Genomic DNA, 24,415 nt, shown 5'->3' with positions numbered 1-24,415 from the left:
GGTCAGAAACTCAATGCTGTTTCATACAATTTGAAATTCCTGGATAGAAATAGCAGGAACCCATTCATACTACAGGAAGGCCCATTGATACGAGCACATATTTATATTCCCTGTACCTGTTGGTAGTTGATCAACAGGAATCTCAAGGGTATTTGAAACCTCATGGAGAGCCAAAGGACGAGGCTGTCTGTATCATTCACTTTGTCGGCAGAAAGTGGCACTAGGTTTGGCAGATTGCCCATAAATTATTACTTCATTGTGGGGTGAGGGAAAAGCTGACAAGTAAGAGCCTTCCCACTGTGACCAGGTGCTTCCCATAGGCTTCAAGTTTTTGTGTAGACACCAATGTCCTATTAGATTGGGTAGGAATCTCGTAAGATTTTGACTCCTTTCCAAATTCCATTTCCTAAGATTCAAGCTGAGATTCTGAATTATGATTACTTATGATTATAAACTGCCACTACTCCCCACTCATGAGCACCACTGGGTAGTAGAGGAACGGGAAAAGCTCTCCGACCTGCTAAATAATGAGAGAGGAATTCTGACCGAAGGTCACAATCAATTCGGCCTTCCTAACTTCAGAGAGTGAGTTCAAATTGGGTTTCAAAAAGAGGCCAAGAGCCAAATTCCACAGAAATTTCTAGAGCTGACCTCAAACAAATCTTTCACAGAACTCCTAGAAGCAGTCAGATATTAACAAGGAGGAAAAAAAAAAACAATTATTTTTCGGGATGCCAAGTGCCACTTCTTGTCATTTTAAAGAAGGAACAGACTTCCAGCTCCACTCAGCTCTCTGCTCACAATTACAAAGCCATGGTAAATAATCGTGGCAAATGGCTGGTTTGATTTAGGAGAGGGAAATTGTATAACGACTCAGTGCTTTCTCTTCCAGTTCTGTGGCAAGCAAGACAGCTCCTGCCACTTTTTGGCTTAAGTTCAGACCTATGTTTTTCAAGACAAAGGCCCTGGTGTTGTTCATTAAAGTAAACACACAAACACACACAGTAAGTGCGCCAAACATTTTTATTATTTTTACAAGGGGAGAATAATCATATCATGAGGCATGGTTTAATTTGCTTTCCAGTGGTTTTATTTAGCCAAAGGATCATATTTGTCCTTGCCAACAGCATTTTTTTAGTGGTTTTAGTAGAACATGCATCTTTTCATTTTCTCAGCACACTGGTTTCTGAGTACAGCATCTGAGCTCCATTCCTGAGAAGATGTGTTGATATGGTGGATATGGGCAGAACCTCTCTCCTTTTGCACCCATAATTCCCTCTAAGGTGAAGGTACATTTTATACTCACTCTGAAAGGGGTCTAGACCCTGAGCAATGAAGACTTTGATCTAGGGCCCAAAAGCTTCTTATCCAAACACTTATTCACTTAATCTTGCAACTCAAGAGTGACGAACCATTCCAAAGTGCTTTGGGGGGACCAGGAGAACACCATTGGGGCACACAGGAGGGACCTACGGGTATGACCAAGGAGCCAGTCGTCTGCGATACCCACTCTCCGGAGAGAAGCTTTGCCTCTCCGAGAGGCAGGAGGGCAATGTAAAGCATTCCTAATGCTGGCAGCCTCCTCTTGGGGCTTTCCAGGGGAGTGAGGTTTTGTGTACAGAAAAATAAGAGCTGCCCTAGGGAGAGCCAGATGGGCTGAGATACACGACTATGTTTCCTTCCAGCGGCTGGTCCAGCCCTGCCTATCTCTCACACCCCAGTCCCTAAGGCCCCTGCCAGTGTCATTCTCCATGACTTTGCTTCTTGCCTACTAAACCCAAGTAAGATTTCAGATAATACCCTTCCCAAAAGAATTTGTATCTTAACAGAAAACCTTAAATCCTTTTCATGTCTCAATTTAATTCGACAAATATTAATTACAAGGACTCATTTCTGATTACTGGGCATTAAGCACTGCAGTTACAAAGAGAAATGAGACAATGTTCCTCCCTTAGGGAGAGGAGTTATATTGTCAAATATTTCTGACATATAAATGTTATCAGAGAGGTTTGAGTGAAGGCCTATGGGATCCCCATTAAAGAAATTCTCTAGTTGAAATACAAGGATAGTGACTAACAAGACATACTATTTGAATTGATTTGTATATCTGTTTGGATTATGTTTGGCTACATATAAAGAAAAATCCATGGCTTAATCAAAATAGAGGTTTTTAATCTCATATAAAAGAAGTCCAGCACTAGAAAATCTACAGCTGGTAAGGGAGGTCCATGATGTCAGCCATATGCTTACTGTTCTTCTATCCTTCTCATCTACCATCCTTAGTATATAGCTTCTAGCCTCACATTTACCTCATGGTCCCAAAATGGCTGCTGGAGCACCAGACAGTTCATTTAAGTTTTGGGCAAGAAGGTAGAAAGGGCAAAGTTGATGTTTTCATTAAGGAACTTCTCTAGGAATTCTACCTAACAAACTTCTTTCATTTAATTTGTCACCCAATCTTTTGTGGAAAGAGAACTTCCTTCTATTGTAAGAAGAAAAGGAAGACTAGCTATTGGGGTAGGTAAATAGCAGTCTATCCCATAGGCTTTAAAGAATAAACGGTCTCTCCTACAAGACAAAGGAACAACATTCCTGGTATTATAAACAGAACATGCAAATATAAAAGTCTATTATGTATTTGGTGGATATGGGAACTGTGAGTAACCTAGAAAGTGCTTCCATATCAACCGTAGTAAATCAACCTGGTTTTTAAAATCAGTGAATTTTCTAACTTTGGGGTATATGTTGTGGTTATTGTTGTTCATAGGAACCCTTTTATTTGGATGGAATTTTATGTGGAACCTCAAGATAAAAAGGGTGAAAGAGAAGCAGCTGTGGTTCAAGGTGGGATTGGAGAACTGTGCTTTAATAACTATAAGGTAGAGGCTGGTAAATTGCAGGAGAGCAGTAGGTAAAAGATCAGTGGGATTTCAGAGGCAGTAACAGTTGAGCTCTCTCTGAATGTATTTAGGATTTCTAGATGCCAAGGTGAAAAGAAAGCTGTTCCAGTGGAGGGAAAACCATATGCAAAAGTCCAGAGGAAGAGTACTGTATAAATAGGAATCAGTGCCTAAAGTCACTTATCAGAAACTAAGGTTTGTGGAAGAGTGTGGGAATAAGGTTGGAAAGGTAAGTGGGGCAGGATCTATAGACAGCAATGAAGTTCAAGTATACAGCCAAGGACACATCCATGAATGGAGGCCTCTGACCTCACCACTTGACGATTTAGTAGCAGTATCATACCTTTGTATTCCAACCTATTCTAATAAGAAGCAGGATACACCTGTAATCTGAGTTTTCCATGCACATAGGCCTATTGATAACACAACATACAAGGACTGAATCTGGATCCATGAATATCTAAAAGGTGAAATCCCACTGAAAGCATAAGTCCACTCTTCAGTCATCTTAGAAACTAATCCCTGGTGCCTCTCTACCAAAGCAATTGCAACCTAACTCTCTACATCCCTAGTCACACAGCCACTTAGTCCTTAAGTCATCAAATGCCAGAAAGTTACGATCCTGAGAAGAGACCACATTGGTATGCACTATCCCTCCTCTATGGAGCTCTCTCTATATCTACGCTTAGGGGCCACTGATGTGGCACATGCTTTGGAAAATAATTTGCACACTGTAGGAAGCTACCCATAATAGGTCATGAAATCATTTCAATAACTCAAAATAAGCATTTCTGAAAAAAGAGGGAGGAGGAGGAGGAGGAGAAGTGGGGAGGGGAAGGAGAAGGGAGAAAGTAAAAAAGAGGGGGAGGAGGAGGAAGAGAAAGAGGAGGAGGAGGAAGAGAGGAAGAAGGACATACTGTATTAGTCAGAATAGGATAAACTATACATTTCCAAAATTTCAGTGGCAGTTTCATTTCTCTCTCATGTAAAGGCTGCTAAAGAAATGTGTGACCCTCTGGGGCAACTGTCCTCCATGTGGCAACGCAGTGATCCAGGCAGCTTTGATCCAACTCCATTATCTCACCCTGGGGCCTCCTTGGGTCAATGTTGCAGGGAAAGAGTCAGCTAGAGAGTGACATGCTGGCTTTCTATGTTTCACTGTGAAAGTGACACTAGTCTCTTATCACCATAGCACATTGGCCAGAATGGTCATATAGCCCCACCTACTTCAAAGATACTGATGCCCCTATTTCAAGTATCTGAAAGAGAGCTAGATATTGGTGTATACTAGCAGTGTCTGCTATAAGCATAGTAGAAGACAGATGGAATGGAAATGAATAAGATGGGATAGGATAGGATGGGATAGGATAGGACAGGGAATAGGAATAGATTCACTGCATCACAGAAGTATCTTTAGTCTCATATGTGTATGATTGAGCAGATGTTGGAGCATGTACTGAGTACCAATTATGAAATGTATTTCCAGGTAGGAGTTAGATGTGAAAAAAAGTTTCAAAGTGACTGCATCTGAGAGAACAAAGTGCCCTGAGAGGAGAATGAAGTTATTCATTTTGTGTGACTCTGTGACAACAAAGGGTTCTCCTCATGTCTGCTTAGTCAAAGGAAATAGAGTTTAAAGTTTCCTGAATGGGCTTCATTCCATAACTCAAAAATAACTTGATGTCACATACCCAGATTCCTGTAAAACTCAGTGGGTTACACAAGTCAGCATTGCTGGTATGAGTGTGTGTGTGTGTGTGTGTGTGTGTGAGAGAGAGAGAGAGAGAGAGAGAGAGAGAGAGAATGAGCGAGATTCTACTCGGGGGGGTTGTTAAATGGGCAGGAGGAGAGGAAGTCCTTAGAATAGAGGAAAGTTAGAGTGGTTTCAAGGACAACCAGAGCCCAGAAAAACAAATATAATGATGAAAAAGAGCTACTCAAAGGTGACCTTAAAAACCAATATGAAAACATCAACCTTCTGAGTCAGCACCTTGTTCCTGTGGAGACAGGACCCTCATAATGTAATTGCCCCACTGAACTGCTGACATGATTCAATGTGAAGCATTGCTCCTAAAACTGAAGGGAGTCTGCACAGAGAAACTTTACAAAATCTCCTTCGGGGCTCCAACAGCCAGCAGAAGATGTAGTACAAGCTCTGCAGGCCATGCAGTGGGTTTTTCCTGAGTTAGCTGACGTGGAGGCAACTGAAATATATTTCTAACACTTGTTAACTCCTTAAGGGATACAGTGGAAAAAATAATGTTAACTAATATTTGTTGAGAGCTTATCACGTGCCTGGAAATGTGCTAAAAATTGTATCTATTTTTATCTCATTTAATCCCCTCCTCTATGAGGTCACTATTATAAGCTATTTCTATTTTATGGATGAGGAAAATGAGGCTCAAAGAGCTTAGGAAATTTGCCCACTCAGATAATAAGTAACAGACCTATGATTCAAACCCAGCTTGTCTGTCTTTTAACTACCTTTTAAAAATATTGGGATTATTCAGAAGTAGCAGGAAGTTATGAGCCAAATTATTTCCCCCCAAAAAAGATATATTGAAGTCCTAACCTCCAGTACCTCAAAACGTAACCTCATTTGGAAATAGGTTCATTGCAGATGCAGTTGGTTAAGATGAAGTCACACTGGAATGGGGTGGGTTTCTAACCCAATACTACTGATTTTCTTGTAAGAAGACATTCATGTGAAGATACAGGGAGAACAGCTTGGGAAGATGAGGTAGAGATGGAGTGATGCATCTGCAAGTCAGGGGACCCAAGACTCTGGCCAAAACTAGAAGGTACGAGAAAAGCATGGGACAGTTCCCCATCAGAGCCTGCAGAGGGAACCAACACTGCCAACACTGTGACCTCAGACTTCCAGCCTCCAGAACTATGAGACAGTGCATGTCTCCTGTTTTAAGCCACCCAGTTTATGTACTTTGTTACGGCAGCCCTGGGAATCAAATACACCAGATAATGCAATCTGAATAATAACCTAACCAGATCTAACACAGCATCATGTGGCTCCTTAGCAACAGGAAAACTGAGGCACAAAGGGATGGAGAATTTTGCTCAAATTGAGAAGCAGTCACAGCAGCCAGAACCTCAGCCGTTAGTGTCTGGTATGTGCTCTCACCCTCCCAATGAAATTATTGAAGATAGTTTCCTCTAACTCCGTGCTCTGAGAATCCTGACCCATAGGGTTCACGCTGCAGTTGCCAGTGCACAAGTGACTGTTTCTATTTGTGACATAGAAGTTGAGTACAATTATGCATCCCCACAGGATACTTGACAGTGTCCACATGGGGACCAGTCCTGTCAGGCAAACGCTCTGTTCTGGGAGTACAGGGGAAGGGCCCAGCCCCATGGTACTGGGTGAGTCAGAGAGACCATGGGCAGGGGTGGCTGCCTCCATCTCAGATGCAAATTCTGGGGTTGCCAGCTGAATGTGTGTTCATCTTGTGCAGCACCCCCAAGACCAAATCCAGTCAGTGTTGGGAGGAGAAATTGAGTGCAAATTTTCCAAACCAGAGTGGAGACCTAGAACACTGGAGCAGTCACTTCTCACAGCCCAGTTCTCCTACACACCGCCAGAGAGGTGACCCAGAAAGGCTTGCTGTCAAAATCATCGTGAGCTAACAAAGGGAGCCTGGGTCTAAGCAACATGGTCTCTAACCAGAAGGCCACTGAAAGCCAAGCCCCACTCCATTTTAGTAACAGAAGCATTTTTCTCCAGAACTCTTGTCTCTCAAAACACTTAAACCAAAAGTAATATTCCATTAGCACAAAAGAACTTCAGCTGCCTCTGATAGGTGACAAAAATTTCTGGAACTCTGTTGACCTCATCCTGTGTTCAAAGGGGAAAGTTTTAAGGATGCAATAAGAGGAGAAAAAGCAATAGTAGTAAAAGTGATATTATTGGCACCATTTTTACTGTTGTTGTACTATGCAGCTCATAGACAAGGCACCTCTACATCCGAACCTTTGAGAGACCAGATGCCATTCTCCTGTGTATCATTTAGACCAGTGGTTGTCATGGGACTTTTAAAAGGCAAATTACTAGGTCCCCACCCAAGAGGGTCAAGTTCGTGGGCCCAGGAATCTGCATATTAACAAGCAAACCAGGGGATTCTGATGCAGATGGTCAGGTGACCGCATTTGTGGAAACCCTAGTTTTAAACATTCTTCCGTATTAAGATCTAAAGTTGTAGATCAGATAAACTCTCAAGTTTCCTCCAGCCTAATGATTCTACTATTTCCCCTTTTTATCTTGTATTTACCTGTTTATCTTGAGTTCACTTGCCCTGCTTATGCTTGTAGCTTTGGTACCCTACAACTGTCTTCTTTCCTTTAACCTTTCCAACAAACTTTACTGCCCTTTCTCCATTCATGGATTGTCTGTCTGGAACAGAAGAGCCCAATAGAATTATCTAAACATTTGATAGGTAGCTCTTGTGGATATCACTGATAAAGTCAACTCCCAATATAAGTAGGGTAGCAAACACACCACTTTATCGCCCTTTCGTCTGCCCTCATCCTTAATACTTAATTACTCCGCCTGACCAGAGTTTCCTAGCTCAGGACATCTAGGGAGGCATGGACAGGTTTCAAGATACCTGAGAACTCTTTGAAATGTCATATGAAATTGCATGCAAATGATAAACATACAGACATTTTTCAGAGATGCGAGTGCAAGGTCAGGAAATAAAGAACCATGGCTCCAGGTACCATCGGACTCACCCGGCTGTGATATAGGAAGTCCATTTTGATAAATCTAAGCTGCATTGTTTGGATCATGGACAGTTCCCTGCTAGCTTAGGCAGTTCATACAGAGTGCAAAAAAACTAACTAGATGACATCCATATTCATTAGCAATGTGCTAGACACTAATTACCACAGACAGAAGATCGAATAAAATATAGTTCCTAGAGAATTCCGGGAAGACAGCGATAGCACCTAAATCAGTCTTTCAATTTCTGCAAACCCCTACATAAAACTATCCCACAAACACAGTTACAACAAAACTAGGATCAAGTTTTCTCACAAACTTCAAATACCAGTGAGCAGAGACAAACCACCAAGAGCACAAGCGTCCATGCAGGAGGAACCTGGAAATAGAAGAACTCCTAAATACCTAATAGTATGTCCTAGAAAGTGTAATTAGGCCCAATTCATAACAATTGTGTCAGAGAATAGAGGGAATTTCCTTCTCTAGTAGGAGTAAGTGACAGGTCCCAGTAAGAAGGGCGGACAAGGCTAAAGCAGTCGAAACTCCTGACAGCTCTCAGAATGGACCTCCCAGGCCTCTCCCAGGTCAGGGCCCTGCCCTCAGGAGAAACTGCCTAAAGGAGAACCAAAACTAAGAGGTTGAGACATTAGTGATAAAGGAAAGACAAGGTCCAGGTAACCCTGGGTGGCGGGGTGGGGGTGGGGGTAGAGGAGCGGACAGGGCAGGAAAACTCAAAATGCAAGCCACCATGTTTACATTAGATAAAAACAACAGAAGAGGGAAACTGTAAAGTTGAAAAAGCACTCCTAAACCCTGTCTCATTCTATAAGTGCAGGAAAACTAAAAAATAGAAGTAAAATCCCATATAGGTTATTATAAGAAAAAAAGAGAAAATAAAAGCATCCCAGAAAGACATACCCATAAATAGATCAAAATGGTAACATACTATATTAAAACAAGTTAAAAGACATTAATAAAATTCTACAAGACTTGAAAAAACACGAACCAAAATTAGAAAACAAAAACTCTGGAAATGCATTAAAATAAAAAAAATCATTTCAGAAATGAGTAGTAACTAAATTAAAAGGATACAAAAGTAAAAAATAAAAAGATGAATAATATTAAATATTTTAAGAGAAATAGCAGGTGAAAACAAAGAAATTTTAAATCAAAAAGAAATTAAGAAAAAGATAAAAAGGATCAAGAGAAAGTTATACCTTTTGAAATTAAGCAAAATATTAAACATTCAGAAAATAGAAGTCCCTAAAGAAGAAAAACGAAGGAAGGAATTAGAACGAGTATAAATTCAAAACTTTCCTGAAATACAATACATTTAACACAAGTGGAACTGAGCATTGAAAGAGTACACCACGTACCTGAGATGATCAACCTAGAGCAAGAAATATCAGAAAAATGTCAGTGAAATTAGTGAACTTTAAAGAAAAAGTCCAGGGAGCATCTAGAAAACACATGTGATTGATTGATAAGGAAAGAAAATTATTGCTGTTATTACTATTATTATTATTACTTTCAATCCATGTGTGACCTGGCTCTTAGCCTCACCTCTGTCAAACTTCAATCCAACAGAAACTGCATGCCCTCAGCCCCAGATATGTGATGGTCAGAGGACCGGAGGTCCCTTACATATGACACAATTTCTCAAAAGTCTATGACTTTGCACACTGTTCCCTCCATGAAATTGCCTTTCCTCACCTTCTTCCTATTGTAAATCCCTAGACCAACAGTAAGTCATCTGGATGCTTCTGACATGGCAGGCAAGGATGGGGTACTGGCAGGAACAAAGCATGAAGGAACTTCATATGGTATGAAAATAATTTATACCTTGATTGGGGTGGTATTTTTTCTTTGTTATATATTTTTAAATTTATTTTAATCATAGTAGGCACACAATATTGTGTTAGTTTCAGGTTTATAAAACAGTGATTCAACATTTATGTTGCTTATGTTCCCCTAGTCCTCCTCCCTCTGGCAACCATCGGTTTGTTCTCTGTATGAGTTTGTTTTTGTTTTGTTTTGTTTTGTTTGATCATTTGGTTTTGTGTTTCATTTTTTGGTTTGGGGTTTGTTTAGATTGTGAAATTATACAGAATTTGTGTTTCTCTGTACAACTTATTTCACTTAATATAATAATCTCTAGGTCCTTCCATGTTGTTGCTATTGTTGTTGTTGAGCTGCGTGAGTTCTTTAAGTATTTTGGATATTAGTCCCATATTAGATACGTGATTTGCAAATATTTCATACCATTCAACGAGTTGCCTTACAATTTTGTTGATGGTGTTCTTTGCTGTGAAGAAGATTCTTAGTATGATATAGTCCCATTTATTTATTTTTGCTTTCATTGCTTTTGCTTTCAGTGTCAGATATTCAAAAATCATCACAAAGGCCTATGTTAAGCACCTTTCTTTCTGCTTACGCTTTCTTCTAGGGGTTCTATGGTTTCAGGTTTTACATTTAAGTCTTTAATCCATTTTGAATTAAGTTTGTGTATGATATAAGATAGAGGTCAAGTTTCATTCTTTTACAAGTAGCTGTTCAGTTTTCCCAGTACCATTTATTGAAGAGGCTATTCTTTCCCCATTTTATATTCTTGGTTCCTTTGTTATAAATTAATTGACCACATATTCATGGGCTTACTTCTGGGCTCTATTCTGTCCCATTGATCTATGTGCCTGTTTTTATGCCAAAGCCAAATTGTTTTATTCACTATATCTTTGTGATATAGTTTGTGACCAAGGAGTATGATGTTTCCAGCTTTGTTCTTCATTCTCAAGATTTCTCTGGCTATTCAGATCTTTTTGTGGTTTCACATAAATTTTAGAATTATTTGTTCTATTTATATGAAAAAAATGCCTTTGGAATATTGATCGAGATTGCATTAAATCTTTAAATTGCTTCAGGTTGTATGGACATTTTAAAAATATTGATTCTTCCAATCCATGAGTACAGAATATCTTTCTCTTTATTTCTGACTTCTTCAATGTTTTTTCACTAATATCTTGTAGTTTTCAATATATAGGTCTTTAATCTCCTTGGTTAAATTCATTCCTAGGTATTTTATTCTTTTTGATGCAATTGTAAATGGGATTATTTTCTTAATTTATCTTTCTAATAGTTCATTTTTGGTGTATAGGAACACAACAGATTTTTCTGTGACAATTTTTTTTCTTGCAACTTTACTGACTTCGTGTATTAATTCTAACAGTTTTTTTAATGGAGTCTTTTGGTTTTTCTAATATCTCTTCTGTAAATAGTAATAGTTTTACTTCTTTTTTTTTTCAATTTGGATGGCTTTCTCTTTTTCTTTTTCTTTTCCTTGCTTAATTGCTCTGGCTATGACTTCCAATACTATGTTGAATAAAAGTTGTGAGACTGAGCATCCTTGTCTTTTTCCTGACCTTAGAAGAACTGCTTTCACCTTTTCACCATTGAATATGATATTAGCTGTGGAGCTGTTGTAAATGGTTTTTATTATGTTGAGGTACGTTCCCTTTATGCTCCTTTTGTTGAGTTTTCATCATAAATGGATGTTAAATTTTGTCAAATGCTTTTTCTACATCAACTGAGATGATCATATGATTTTTATCTTTCTTTTTGTTAATGGGGTGTATCACATTGACTGATGATGTTAAACCATCCTTTCATCCCTTGAATAAATTCCATTTGATCATAGTGTATGATTCTCTTAATGTAATTTTGAATTCTGTTTGCTAATACTTTACTGAAAATTTTTGCATCTGTAATCATCAGGGATTGATTTTATTTTTTTGTGGCATCCCTGTCTGGTTTTGGTATCAGGGTAATGCTGACCTTATAAAATAAGTTGGGAAGAGTTCTCTCTTCCTCTTTTTCTTGCAGAAGTTTAAGAAGAATTGGTATTAATTCTCCTTTGAATGTTGGGTAGAATTTACCAGTGAAGTGGTCTGGTTCTGAACTTTTGTTTTTTGGGAGATTTTTGATTACCGAATCAATCTCCATACTAGTGATTGCTCTGTTCAGATTTTCTATCATCATAATTCAGTCTTGGTAGGCAGTATATTTCTAGAGTTTTATCCAGGTTTCTAGGTTGTTCATTTTGCTGGCATGTAAATTGTTCATAGTAGTCTCTTACAAGCCTTGGTATTTGTGGGGTATCAGTTGTAACATCTCTTTTATTTCTGATTGTATTTTAATCCTCTTTTTTTGGCAAGTCTAGTTAAAAGGTTGTCAGTTTTGCTTATCTTTTCAAAAAGTAAGCTCTTAGTTTCATTGAATTTCTTGATTGTCATTTTAATCTCTATTTCACTTTTTTTTTTCTCTAACCTTTGTTATTTCATTTCTTTTACTAACTTTGGGCTTTATATTTCTTCTTTCCTTACTTCCTTAAGGTATAAAGTTAGGTTGTTTATTTAAGATTTTTCTTGTTTCTTGAGGTAGGCATTTATCACTACAAACCTCTCTTAGAAATGTTTTTGCTCTATCTCACAAATTTTGGTACTTTAAGTTTTCATTTACATTTGTCTCAGGTAATGTTTAATACAATGAAATTATATTTTCATTAGATTTTTCAAGGGCAACCTCTTATGCCAAAATAAAATAGTAATATATTTAAGATAACCAGATAAAGACAGTATAAGCCAACAATTTTATCTCCAGAAAAAAGAAAAACACTTCTAAAATACAAAGGGCAGAAACTGTTATCAATATTCAAGAACTCAGAGAATGTTCCCATGATCACTTCATGAAGAATCTACTAAAGAGCAAGCTTCAGACAATCAAAATGACTAAAAAGACATTGACTTAGGCCTGAAGGTGAGCATTAAATATATAGTTACCTACAGAGCTAGGAATAAAAGAGGACAGAGGAAGAGAGAGAATGTAAAGGTTATATGTCCTGAAAATGCATATATAGTACAACTTCTTATAGATGTACTATAGGGTTCTTTTAGTGGTAGGTTATAATGAAGGAGGATATGTAACATGTTTTTAATGTATTATGTAAATATCATGGTGGTGGTATCAGTATTGTTGTTCTGAGGGTACTGTATGCATAATATAGAATAAAAATAAGTAATTATGACATACTCTAATCCTATCATTCCCTGTGCCCTTGAGAATCATAAATTTTTGAACTGAAATTGGATGTATCCATAGGAACTCATGAGATATGTAACCAGTGGCATAGTGAAGATGGTTTTCACTAGCTAGAAAGTACAGATTGAGCACATCTTGCCCCAACTCCACATTCAGTGCCTTCATGTTGGTAAATTGAAATTAGCCTTAATGATAGTCTTTAAACCATGGAAATTAGGAAACACTACCAATCCAGTCATTTTTTTTGAAGAGATGGAATCGGTTGTTAAACATTTACGACACCCTATTCTATATCGCAACCCTTGATTCCCAGAATATTCTGTTAAAACACCATATCTCACTAAAAGGAACCAGAGAATTTTGGATAAATAGTTGACTTGAGGACTTAAATAGGAAATGAACAAGATGAGCCTAGAACAACTTGCCATACAGATGATAAGGAAGATATCAAAGATACTAACATCATGTCGATAGGACCCAAGAGCCAATCTGAAAAGACCCCCACTTACCTAAGATGAATCAGGTTGAACTTCAACAATAATAATTACATTCAAATTCATTTAAATTCATTATTTCATAATGATATTTAAACAAAGAATCAGCCATCTTCAGAAGATAATAATAGGTAATAGACCTATAATAGACCTATAATAATAATAGGTCATTATCTGGACTGGTAAATAAATGCAATAAATCACATATTTTCTTGTGTTTTCTATATTGACTACTCCACTGACTATCCCAGTAGGATAAATGGAAAGTGTCTCTGTAGAAATGTATTCTACTTAATAAAATAAAATATATATAATTAGAATATCACTATTTGCAATCCCAATGAGCAAAAATATATAGGTATTACACATCAGTGGGTGCCAAGATCACACAAAGAAAGACAACAAGATGTGATATGCCTTCTTTAGTCTTGCCAAAGAAATAGAAAGGAATAGACTAGAATGTGGATCTGATCCAATTTGAGTCCAGCTGGCAATTTGCAGGAACTACCAAAGGCAGAGGAACATGCTGGGCTGCACATGAGTTTGCAGTCAGCAAAATTCAGACTGTGGGTAACCCCACAGATTCTTCAACAGATAAATTGTAAAGAAATTACAAGTATGGAAGAGAAATATATAGATTAAAAGTTATGACATTTTTTAAATACACTAGACCAAACTATAGTATGTAAGAATGCACATTTGAGTGATAAAACTATAATATGACTTCAGGATAGTGATAGATTTAAAAATCAGGATTGTAGTTCCTTATGGAGAGAAAAATGAGTTTTGATTAGAATGAGAAACCGAAGGGGCTTCATGGGTAAGCAACAAAGTTCTGTTTCCTGGTGTATGTGGTTTCATTGCCTTATAAAAATTTATTAAGATGTATTAGATTTGTCAGCATTGATGTATTCCTGTTTCATTGTACAATAAAAATAATTTTTAAAAATAATGATAAAGTTCTTGCCCTTAAAGAGCTCAAGGTCTAATGAAGGAGATGGAGATGTAAACAATTAGCTGTAAGAGAACATAAGTCGTAAACTCTATCAGGCAAGGATGTACATGTTACATGGAACCACCATTGAGCTGAAGCAATTTACTGTGGCAGATCCAAGAAGTCCACTGGGATAAAGGGACACATTAAGTTGGCCTTAAGGAGAGAGACATTCCCCAGTAGATGTGATTTAGCAGAGCTCAGAGACTAGACAGAAAGGGGTTGCAGTTACTCCCTACTGGCTTATTCCAGGCAGTTCTGTTCACCAATCAGGGTTTTTATTCTGGCATTTGTTGCTTTTTTTGTGTCCTAGAAGTTGTCTAGGAAATTTTCTTTAACATGACAAAGGTTACGATTGTCAATCAAAGAAGTATATGTTCACCTACGTGTGTGAATAGAGTGTTTCTTCCTTTTCCTTTTTTTAAAACCAGAACTTCATGGATAGCCTAGAAGAAGGCACTGTCTTGATAGCTTTTTCTTGAAATAAAGTGCCTGCTGCAAAGACAGAATCACACTCCTATGTTTTCTACAAGTGCCTGATGTAGAATTGGAAGTCCTCCTTCAAGCCAGAGAGAACAGGGAGATGAAACAGCTCAAATAAGAAGAATTTTCCATTGGAATCCTAAAGACTTTCTCCAACCAGAACCTTAAACCTTCAGAACGGCTCATCATGTAATGAACCAAGATGGCAAGATGGTGAATGTCCAGTTACAGAGATAGACATATCCAGGGGGAAGAGGGAGAACACACTCAATTTGATAGACCACGTTTCCTAGGAAACAAAGCAGAAGAGGGGTGATTTGTATATTGAAATCAAAAAATGATGGGGTATATATAATTTTGGGTGTCCCCTACTAGTTCTGTTCATGAATGCTGTGTAAACAACAGTGAGGTCTCATCAGGTCAGTAGCAAGTGGGACCTGGTTTTCTGCAAGAATGTATGGGCTTGGAGGACAACGTTGACTTCCACACCAGCATGCACCTATCCTTCCCCACATACCTGGCATTGATCCTTAACCATCTCAGGTAGCAAGCTGGCACTGAAAGATAAAAGCATTCTGGAAATGGAGTTAAAAATAGCTTAAAAGATCATTGAAAAGCCATCCGTTTACACATTTCTTGATCTAGAAAACAGGACTATAATAGCAACCTACAGTTGTAAAGAGAAAATAAGACATATAGAAATGCTTTATAAATGAAGGGTAGGAGGTATATTTCAGACAGAGTCTGAAAACTCTATATAGAGATAAATGTGCCTTCCTTCCTTACATAGCTATGCATTGACAACAAGATCATTTTATCAAGCCCATACACACAAACACATTCTAATGCTCTAAATAAGCATGAAGTCTTCCTATGCAAGCTGAGATGTGCTGCTTCATTAATTCACTCTCAGGTGTAGCATCGTCAGGCCTTCATCTCGTTGAACCAAGTATATAACACATTCCGCAGACAAAAATGGAACAATTGGCAGGGACCATTAGACCGGGCTGGGTTCTGGGCCAAATGGGCTTACCTTATATGTATCCTCACCCTAAAAATGATGGTTTGATGGACATAAGAGACCATGTTCTTTGTCTTCCTATTTAAGATTTGAATCTCACATGGAGAGTGACACTCTGGAAGGAGACCACTGAATTCCATAGTTATCCGATCATCAATCCCCTAGGTACTTAAAAAAAAAACAAAAAAAAAAAACAGAGTTCCAGGCCACCTCCAAGACCTGCTGAGTCAGAGTCTCCAAGGGAGGACTTGGAAATCTGGATTTTTAACAACTGTCCAAAATGATCTTTATAATTAGGCAAATTTAGAGAAAGCCAAGATAGAACATAGCTCTTTAGGGCTCTCAAATCAAAGACCTTTAAAGAGGGCCAGAGTGAAGGTGTGTTAGTCTGCTCAGGCCTCCATAACAAAATACCAGAGACTGGGTGGCTTAAACAACAGAAATTTGTTTCTCACCGTTCTGGAGGCTGGAAGTCTGAGATCAAGGTGCCAGCACGGTTGGGCTCTGGTGAGAACTCTCTCAGGCTTGCAAAGAGCCACCGCCCCATTGTGCGTGCGCTCACACAACCTCTTCTGTGTGGACATGTGGGGAGAGCATAAGCAAACTCTCCAATGTCTCTTCTCACAAGAGACTAATCCCATCATTAGGCCCCACTCTCATGATCCTTCCAACCCTAATCATCTCCCAAAGGACCCATTTTCAAATACCATCTATTCTGTTGAGGTAGGACTTTCACCGCCTTTTAGGAGGATGCAAACATTTAGTCAATAGGAGCAATGAAGTTTAATCCCCTTAAAAATATGTTCATTTTTGTGGAACTGACCTTTGCTTGGGGTTTTTACTTCTCACCAATATGCATAGGACTATAGGCATTGGTTTTGGCAACTTACAATGGACAAAACATGCAGTTTTAAAATAATCAAAACAGAAACTAACAAATGAGAGATAGAGAAAGCAATGTTACCAGGTAGTTCGGATGTTAGTTCAGTTAAGCACTAAATTTAGCTCTGGACCTGCCGACAGCTCAGGCCAAAGGAGAATATGTCTCTGCTGTCTTTCCCTTTTCATGCATGTTAAATTCTGGGTAGAGTTCCAAATTTTACTTACATCTCCCAAACCAAGGTGCTATTTCCAAACTTGTGCCCTTTAAAAATGAGAAAAGTCATTGTTTTTCCCCCCCCAGAGGTTAACATTTCGTGTTGATGCGTTCCTAGCTTATTAGAGAAGCAAAACTAACCATACCAAAAATACCCAGTGGGGAATCTCCCTCCCAAACATGTACTAGAACCTGATGGAAAAAAACACACACACACACACATTTTGCAAAATCTGCAGTTGAGATTTTTTTCATAGATCAAAAGAAGTTTCTTTTTAATAATTCAGGTAACCCTGAAGATCCAGCCACTTTCCAGACATTGCTCAGCAATGAAGAACTGGAAAGTCGCTGACTGCTGGATCCCAAATCAGTCATCCAGTCAGGCAAGTCCTGTGACCAGGGTCTCGACAACAGGAGGAAGACATCTCGGTGTGGTGGAAATGTCCCTAATCTCAGGCCCAGGTCTGTCTTTAATCAACTGACTGGATCCCATCAAACAATGAATTCTTTAACTCCCTCTGAGCCTATTGTCTTTATTAATTCAGCAGCTATTTATTGAACACCTAAAATGTGCCAAGCACCGAACCCAGGTGAACAGGACAGCCCTGCCCTGAAGGAGACCGCAGTCTAGAGACCAGAGCGTTTCCACTCTGTAAGGTGATTGTTCATTTCCTTCAGCAGGTGCCTCAGGGGTTTAGCACATAAAACAAACATAAAAACAAGTGAGGTACGAAAGAATAGATGAATGAGGGAGTGAAAGAAACACAAAGGTTATTTTTTAACCACTTTATTTATGCCATTACCACTCTGGTGTCCTTTGTCTAATCATTCAAGCCCAAGAAGTCCTTCTTCAGCTTGGCCTTTCTTAGCCTTCATCCTCAGGCAAAACCTCATTCCTTGGCTGTCAGTTACCCCTTTCAATCTTCTCTTGCATATTACTCAGCCTACTTTCATCGTTCATACCACCCCTGAATACCTCCCTCATTCATAAATTCAACAAACGTCCAGTGAGCACATAACATATGGAAGTACTGGACAAATCCAGTTGTTGGAGAACACTATCCTCCACACCCTCTGTGACTGCGGATGGTGCTTTGCACATCCCATTCCACTGATGCCACACAGAATGCCTCATTCCTTCGACTCACAGCCACTGAGATGCCAGAACAGCCAAAATGGCACCTTCCTAGTTTCCTAGAAGGGTATACCCTAGAAGGGTATTACCTCAAAAAAATTCTCCCCACCTCTCACCTACTACCTCATGCTAGCTCCCTATACGACTTTTAACCCAAGTAACTACTTCTTGTGTGGAGGCAGCCCAATTTTCTACCTGCTAACCAGCCCCACAAATCCCTATTATACACCAAACGCCTGGAGTGTCATGTTCTCTCTACCCTCAGTATCATTTCCCACCATTATACGAACAATGATTGAGACACCAGTTTCTCCTCAAAGTATTGCTTAGCAAATACATTTTTTAAATAAAATAAAAATCATTTAAATAGCATGAAAGAGTTTAAAACCACATTTACATATCTACATACATTATTTTGGTTAATAGTCACAACAACGCTTGAGGCTCAGAGAGATAAGTAACCAGCTCACAGGTCATATAGTCAGTAAAGCGGCACAGCTGGCAGTTATGCCCAGAACTTCGGCATCAAAAACCCCAGAGCCTGTCCAGATGGGACAAATGCTACCCTGTTTGGTCCAGGCTTCACGTTCACAGAAAGCTACAAATTTCATCCTTTGGTGTTAGCTCCGCTAACAGTGTACACAGAGTCAAAGAGACATCCCATCAGGACTGAAAGAAGAAAATGTCTATTACACATTTCTAAATTTGTATTTTACTTTTGTAACATTATTTTGACATTTTGACTTTTCAGTTTACTGAGTATTTCAAACAGTGGAAGTTGCCCAGTCTCCCCGTAGAGACTTGACAAATGTCTGTGTTTTGTTTTTGTTTTTGGGTGGTTTGTTTTTGTTTTTGTTTCTGTTTTTCAATATTTGAATTTTTTATTAATATAGCAGTTGTGAGAACAAAGGATTTATTAGCTTAGATATATCTTTAGAGAGTCACAATTCTGTGAAGATAATTAACATCTTAATCTTACATCTCAGTAAAAACTATAGGTCGGTTAAAATAAAGCTTGAAGAAGAAATTAGACACCATTAGCATAGAAAAAGGTTTATTGTTTTTACATTATTGTTTTGAGTATTTTATAGAACTCTGAGCCTCCTGGCAAATTATGCTCACTCTCTCTCCTAATATCAAACATTTCATTTTTTAAAATCAAATCTGGAGTTTCATTCTATTCTTTTAGTTACAGCTATACATGGCATCTCCAGAAATGTTGCTAACTTGCCATCACTTTTCCATCTGCAAATATCATTGGCTGGATTTTCCTTGATTTTCACTCAGGTTGTACATATATCTTGTCCTCCTCACCTCCCTCAAAAAGCATTTTTCACTGACATGTACACCATCAACCCTAATAAAATCAGATGTCTTCATGTGCCACTGTGTGGAGGGTCTGCAGATCGCCCCCAGGGGAGAGGTCTGCGAGTGTTTCTCTCTAGAGAAGCAGCTGGTCACATGCGTGATTCTGCCCTGAAAAATTAACTTCTACCAGGGATGATGCTGGTGAACCCAAACAGCAAAGGGAACCTTTGGATTATTTAAAATCATTATATCTCTAAACCTTAATTCCTTCACCCATAAAAAGAAGAAAATAACACTCTAATGAATATTAATGGAAGATCATCAAGGGCTTTCCAGAGTTCTAGATATACTTTCAAGATGTTAGTGCGAATGTCAGGCTCTGAACTGTAACATCGCCCTTTGTCCTTAGCCGAGAACAACAGGTGCCCATCTGAAAGGAGCCATCAAGTTTTCCATTTGCAGTTGAAACCACAGACCCTCTTAGGCACCTTTTCAGTCACTCTCCTGGCATCATAGCTGGGCCTTTGTTTGTCACCACCTTGGTGGCAAATGACTGAAGCCAGAGGCAACCAGATTGCTGGCCCCCGTGGGCTGCATCCTCCTTCTGTCCTCATACGCTCGAGGTACCACAAGAACGAGAGTCACGCTGTCCAGCTACGGATGGATTCCAGCAGAAGCATCTCCAAGATCTGCGGTTCCCTGAGTGCCTGAGGGTGGCTGCAGATCTGTACCAGCCAACCATTGTTAACCACTTTCCGTGTTTCCCTTTCTCTATGTATTAAAGCTTTTCAGGAAGGTGATGAGATAAAATATTTTCCAGCAGAGGAGATAATCTAAAGGTTAAAAATTGTCTCTGAAAGAACAGTGAAATGATTTGACTACTTATCTTTGAGAAAAATAATAACAATAATGATAAGGCAATGTGAGACAGCCCCTGGGGATTTCAATATTGCTGGATTGGAGGGAAGCATAATGGCTTTAGATGAACAGGTTTTCCTTTTAACTCATAGCGCACATTGGGGGAAAGAGATGAGAAAGACAGGTGCTGGCCAATAGAATAAACCTGTTACCTGATTTTCAACATAATTTTGTACACAGAGGCATTGATGTATGAAGCATGAAGTGATTATGTTGAGCATTGAAAAAAAAAAAAGTTATTTTGGAAAACAATCTATGTTCACTACCCAACTCTAAAAGGACTGAACATTTTATGAAATACCTCTTGCTTCTTTGTGAAAATTACTGGTGGTTTAAGCTGTGCATGTAGTTTTAAGAAAACACAATTTTTTTTGCTGTTGTTTAAGACAATTCTTAAGAATACATTCTCTAAGCAGACATGACGTCGAGTGGGACGGGGAGGAGAGGAATATTTCACACATCGCTGTGACGTTGGCTGGGCCAGCCTCCATTTCCTCATGACTAAAGGCTTCTGGGAGGGCTGGAAAGGTGTGTGGAGCAAAGGTTATAAACACCAGTTTTTGCAGGTCAAATTGTCTCCTCAATGAGGGAATAGAGGATTTAAAGATGAACAGAATTGTCTTTTTCACTGCATGTAAAGTTCTGTGCTATGTATGAGAAACTAAATGCTAACTCCCTTTTGGCAAGTATTCCTTAACAGGCCTCAAAGATATCTGAAACCAATTCTGACCCACTCTGGTCCTCCGCTGACCACAACATTACCTGAATGGTGCGGTCCAATTTCCAGACTGCTCACCAGTCCTCAGGCCTATGGGGTGAGTAAATGTCCAGAGCTGGACAGACATGGCGAGTATTGGTGAACCCAGGAACCTTGGGGCTATTCCTTTCCAGTCTGAAAAGGAAGCATTTTTAAAATGTGCTGCACCACAAAGGTTTTCTCTTTTCTTTTCAGTTGTTTCTGACGTGGGCTCAAACTCCTTTGAAAAATGCAATTTTTTATTGTTACCAGTATTTTTAACCATAAAATGAATTTAGAAAAGGTAAAAGAAGTAATGTGTCCACACAAACTGCTGTGTTTAGAGGTTTTGAACATATAACGCCTGTGCTTTAGAGTTCAAAGGAATGGAATTTGAAAATGCTGAGAAGCAATTAGAATCATTAGCAGCAACTCAGAGTGTCAGAAATTACAAAAGAACAGAAATGTGGTGTTTGAGGTACCCGTTCAGCTTGTCCCACTGGCCCCCTTGTATAAATGGAAAAATGCATCTCAGATGCACTCAGGGCTCAACAGTTGAAGGCAGTGGTTTTCAAAGCCTGGTCCCCAGACCAGCAGCTCAGCATCACTTGGGAACTTGTTACAAAGACAGACTATCAGGTCCCAACACAGACACTCTGCATTTAGGGTCCAGCATCTGTGCTCTAAGAAGCACTCCAAGTGACTCTCACACAAGCTACAAACCTGTGGGCCTGTAAACCAGGGTACTGAGGTCACCTAACCAGGGATCATTCTACAAGTAATTTTGCATGGTTTTCTCGAAGCCAATGGAAGAAGGGTTAATCATTGGATTCTGCTAACTCCTAAATCCTCTCAAAGCCCTTAGATATCAATTCAAGAAACCCATTGAATTTTGTTTTAACTCTCTTAAACCAAGGAGATGGTGTGATGGTGTCAAGTCTTCAATGCCAACTCAGGGAAATGCTTCATCATGCCCACAAAGATGGAAAAGGCAATATCTGCTGCAGGAGAAACTTCAGCCCAGGCAAGAGCAGGCAGTTAGAAAAAGGAAAACAAACACCCTCTTTTCTTACATGGTAGGACTGCTATTGTTTTCCGCCTTCAGCATGAAGTGACTTCTCTCTCTCTCTCTCTCTCTCTCCCCCCCCCCCCCCCCAATCTTTCCCTCCAAAATTCCAGGAACAGCTAAAGGAGGATGACGTGGAATGCATTGTAAATCAGGACGAGCTGGCCATGAGTTACCAGGAGCAATCCTCCTTACCCTGCAGTCCTCCTGCAAGCCTGGGTCTGGACAAGAAATCTTCACCCCAGACTCCAAAGAAGGAAAACATTTATGAGGGGGACCTTGGCCTAGGAGGCTATGAACTCAAACTTGAGCAAACTCCAGGTCAATCCCAGCAGAATTAATGTCCATGAACCGTGCAAATTAATTACGAGTCATGCAGGGCTCGCTGAGGAATGCAAGCCAAGATGACGAGGCAGCACAGAGACTGGGAAATGTATTAAGATCATAAACTGGAGAGAATCAAACCTTTGTCATATGTACCCTCTGGTGCCTGAAGAAATGAGAATTTATTATGGTTCCTCTCTATTATGCAACTGAATTTAAGTTTTGACAGCAACCATTTTCATTAATGAATTGGGCGGGTGGGGGAGGTGAAGAGGGTTGGGGGTCAGGAGCCTAGCTGGTGTGAGAATGAAATACCCATGCTTGTCTGCAGGTGTTTCTTCTCTATATGCAGCCACCCAGGCCCTTCACTTGGATTCTGGAGTTTAGTTCCTTCAGTAGGGAGAGTTTAAAAGTAAGAAAAAGAGTTTCGGAGCATAGACATATTGCTTCAAAGCTGAAGGGAATGCCCAGATATTTAGCAAGTGACCAGTTTTATATTTTTAGGACCTAGACTCCCATTCACTCTTAATGATCCCAGGGCAATTTGCAGAGCACAGCTAAGTGCTTGAAACCACTGCCGATTGACTCGTAGAACCTGTGCCACATGCTCACTGGTGTCCTTTTTGCAGATTCTCCTATTGAAAGAAGGAGCTGGTCCCAGCTGGGTATACCCTGCACTAAAGGCAGTCTACCTTCCAGCTTGGTAGGACCTCATTCATGGGAAGACAAGTTCCTTTTCCCCACACGATGTGTCACCTGAGGAATGAGTTTGTCTGTCCTTGCTTGCATTTGAGTCACTCTTGGGTCTTTAGTGAGTCCCCTCTGCATGATGGGTTATGAGATTCTACAGTAGAGATTACTCTCCATGTGGCAGGAGGCAGTGCAGGAGCCCCAACCTGTCCTCAGATTCCAACCCTCACGGCTGCTTAGCAGGAGCTAGAACGAGAGGAACAGAAGATGATGACACACAAGCCACACCACGGAGTCGAGGAGGGAGGCAGCATCAGCACTCCCCCTTACAAGACGTGGCTCCTGACCCATGGCAGAGACCAACACAATGGCCTTTAATTCAGCTGCATGACCTGTGCCTTTAAGCTATAAATATACCTCAAGCCTAGCTTCTCTTGAAATGCAGATGTTAATTCTAGACTCCAAAAAGCTGGCTTCAGGTACCCAAGCTACTGAGTCTTCTCCAGGGAGGTAAAAATGCTGTCTTCCTCAGGTCCAGAGCTTGTAAGTAACATGCTTCGCTGACCAGTTGTCCGGCCTTAAACATGAACCATGGTGGTGTCAAGCACACTGCTATGCACACTGATTTTCTTGTTTTCCATACTGTAGAATCCAGGGGCACAGATTGTTTTATACTCAGCTAAGTATAAATCTGGTCATTCCAGGAAACTGTAGCAAATGGTAAAGCATGGAGTTTTCTAATTCGACCTAATCCTAATAAAATTTTGTTATACGGTATGATTGTTTTTGGCTAATTTTTTTAAGGCATTTTCCCTGTACCAATTGGCAATTCTAAGTCCTTGTACTTGGAGTGACAGACGAGGCAGCCCTGGAAAGGTAACGGAAGGAGATGTAGCCATCCTATGACCTCGGAAGAGCCCAGAGAGGCTGGCAGTCCACCTCATCTTTCAGTGATGACCGAGCAGAGAGCTGTGCCAGGCTGGAAGGACGTGCCAGGGAAGGGACAACCATGCAAAGAAGGATGGGGCAGCCTCCTCCTCTCACTGGGGCAACCAGAGCCATGAGACACTTCAAAAACCGGGGAGGAGGTCCTAGAAGGAAAGGGAAGAAAGGCCCATGTAAGGGTTCTTCTTATGTCTGCCCTTATCATGTGAAAAGGAGAAATGAGAGCTTGGTGTTTTGTTTCTTTCTGTTTGTGTGGAGAAAGACACACCAGAGAAAGAGAACCACCACTCCCCCTCCCCCGCCAGAGAGACAGACATGAGTGGAGGCAGAAGGGAGAGAAGGGAGAGAAATACGGCATAGCAGGTAGGAATGAGATGGGCGGAGAGGGGAGGCACGCATTCTAAACCCAGCACCAACTCCCTAAGAGGACATAGCAAAAATAGCCTCCTGTTCCACAGGCAAAGGCTTTTTTCCTGCTTAGA

General features: G+C 39.9%; 1 protein-coding gene across 1 annotated transcript in view; it reads left to right on the top strand.

The window, feature by feature from the left end:
- SLC9A9 (solute carrier family 9 member A9) overlaps positions 1–22,555 on the top strand; it is a 507,378-nt gene extending 484,823 nt beyond the window's left edge. Inside the window, exons 15-16 of the mRNA XM_054585160.1 lie at positions 20,882–20,987; positions 22,088–22,555. Of these exons, the coding sequence (XP_054441135.1) occupies positions 20,882–20,987; positions 22,088–22,315 (334 nt within the window). The 3' untranslated portion in view covers positions 22,316–22,555. The remainder of the gene's footprint in view (positions 1–20,881; positions 20,988–22,087) is intronic.
- Positions 22,556–24,415: the final 1,860 nt, after the last annotated feature.

Source organism: Pteronotus mesoamericanus, unplaced genomic scaffold (genome assembly GCF_021234165.1).
Source record: "Pteronotus mesoamericanus isolate MK-2021 breed Mesoamerican mustached bat unplaced genomic scaffold, CSHL_Meso_final contig_82, whole genome shotgun sequence".
In the NCBI taxonomy this organism is placed as follows: domain Eukaryota; kingdom Metazoa; phylum Chordata; class Mammalia; order Chiroptera; family Mormoopidae; genus Pteronotus; species Pteronotus mesoamericanus.
The sequence above is the reverse complement of the archived record's forward strand: the minus strand, read 5'-3'. Positions and strand labels throughout refer to the sequence as shown.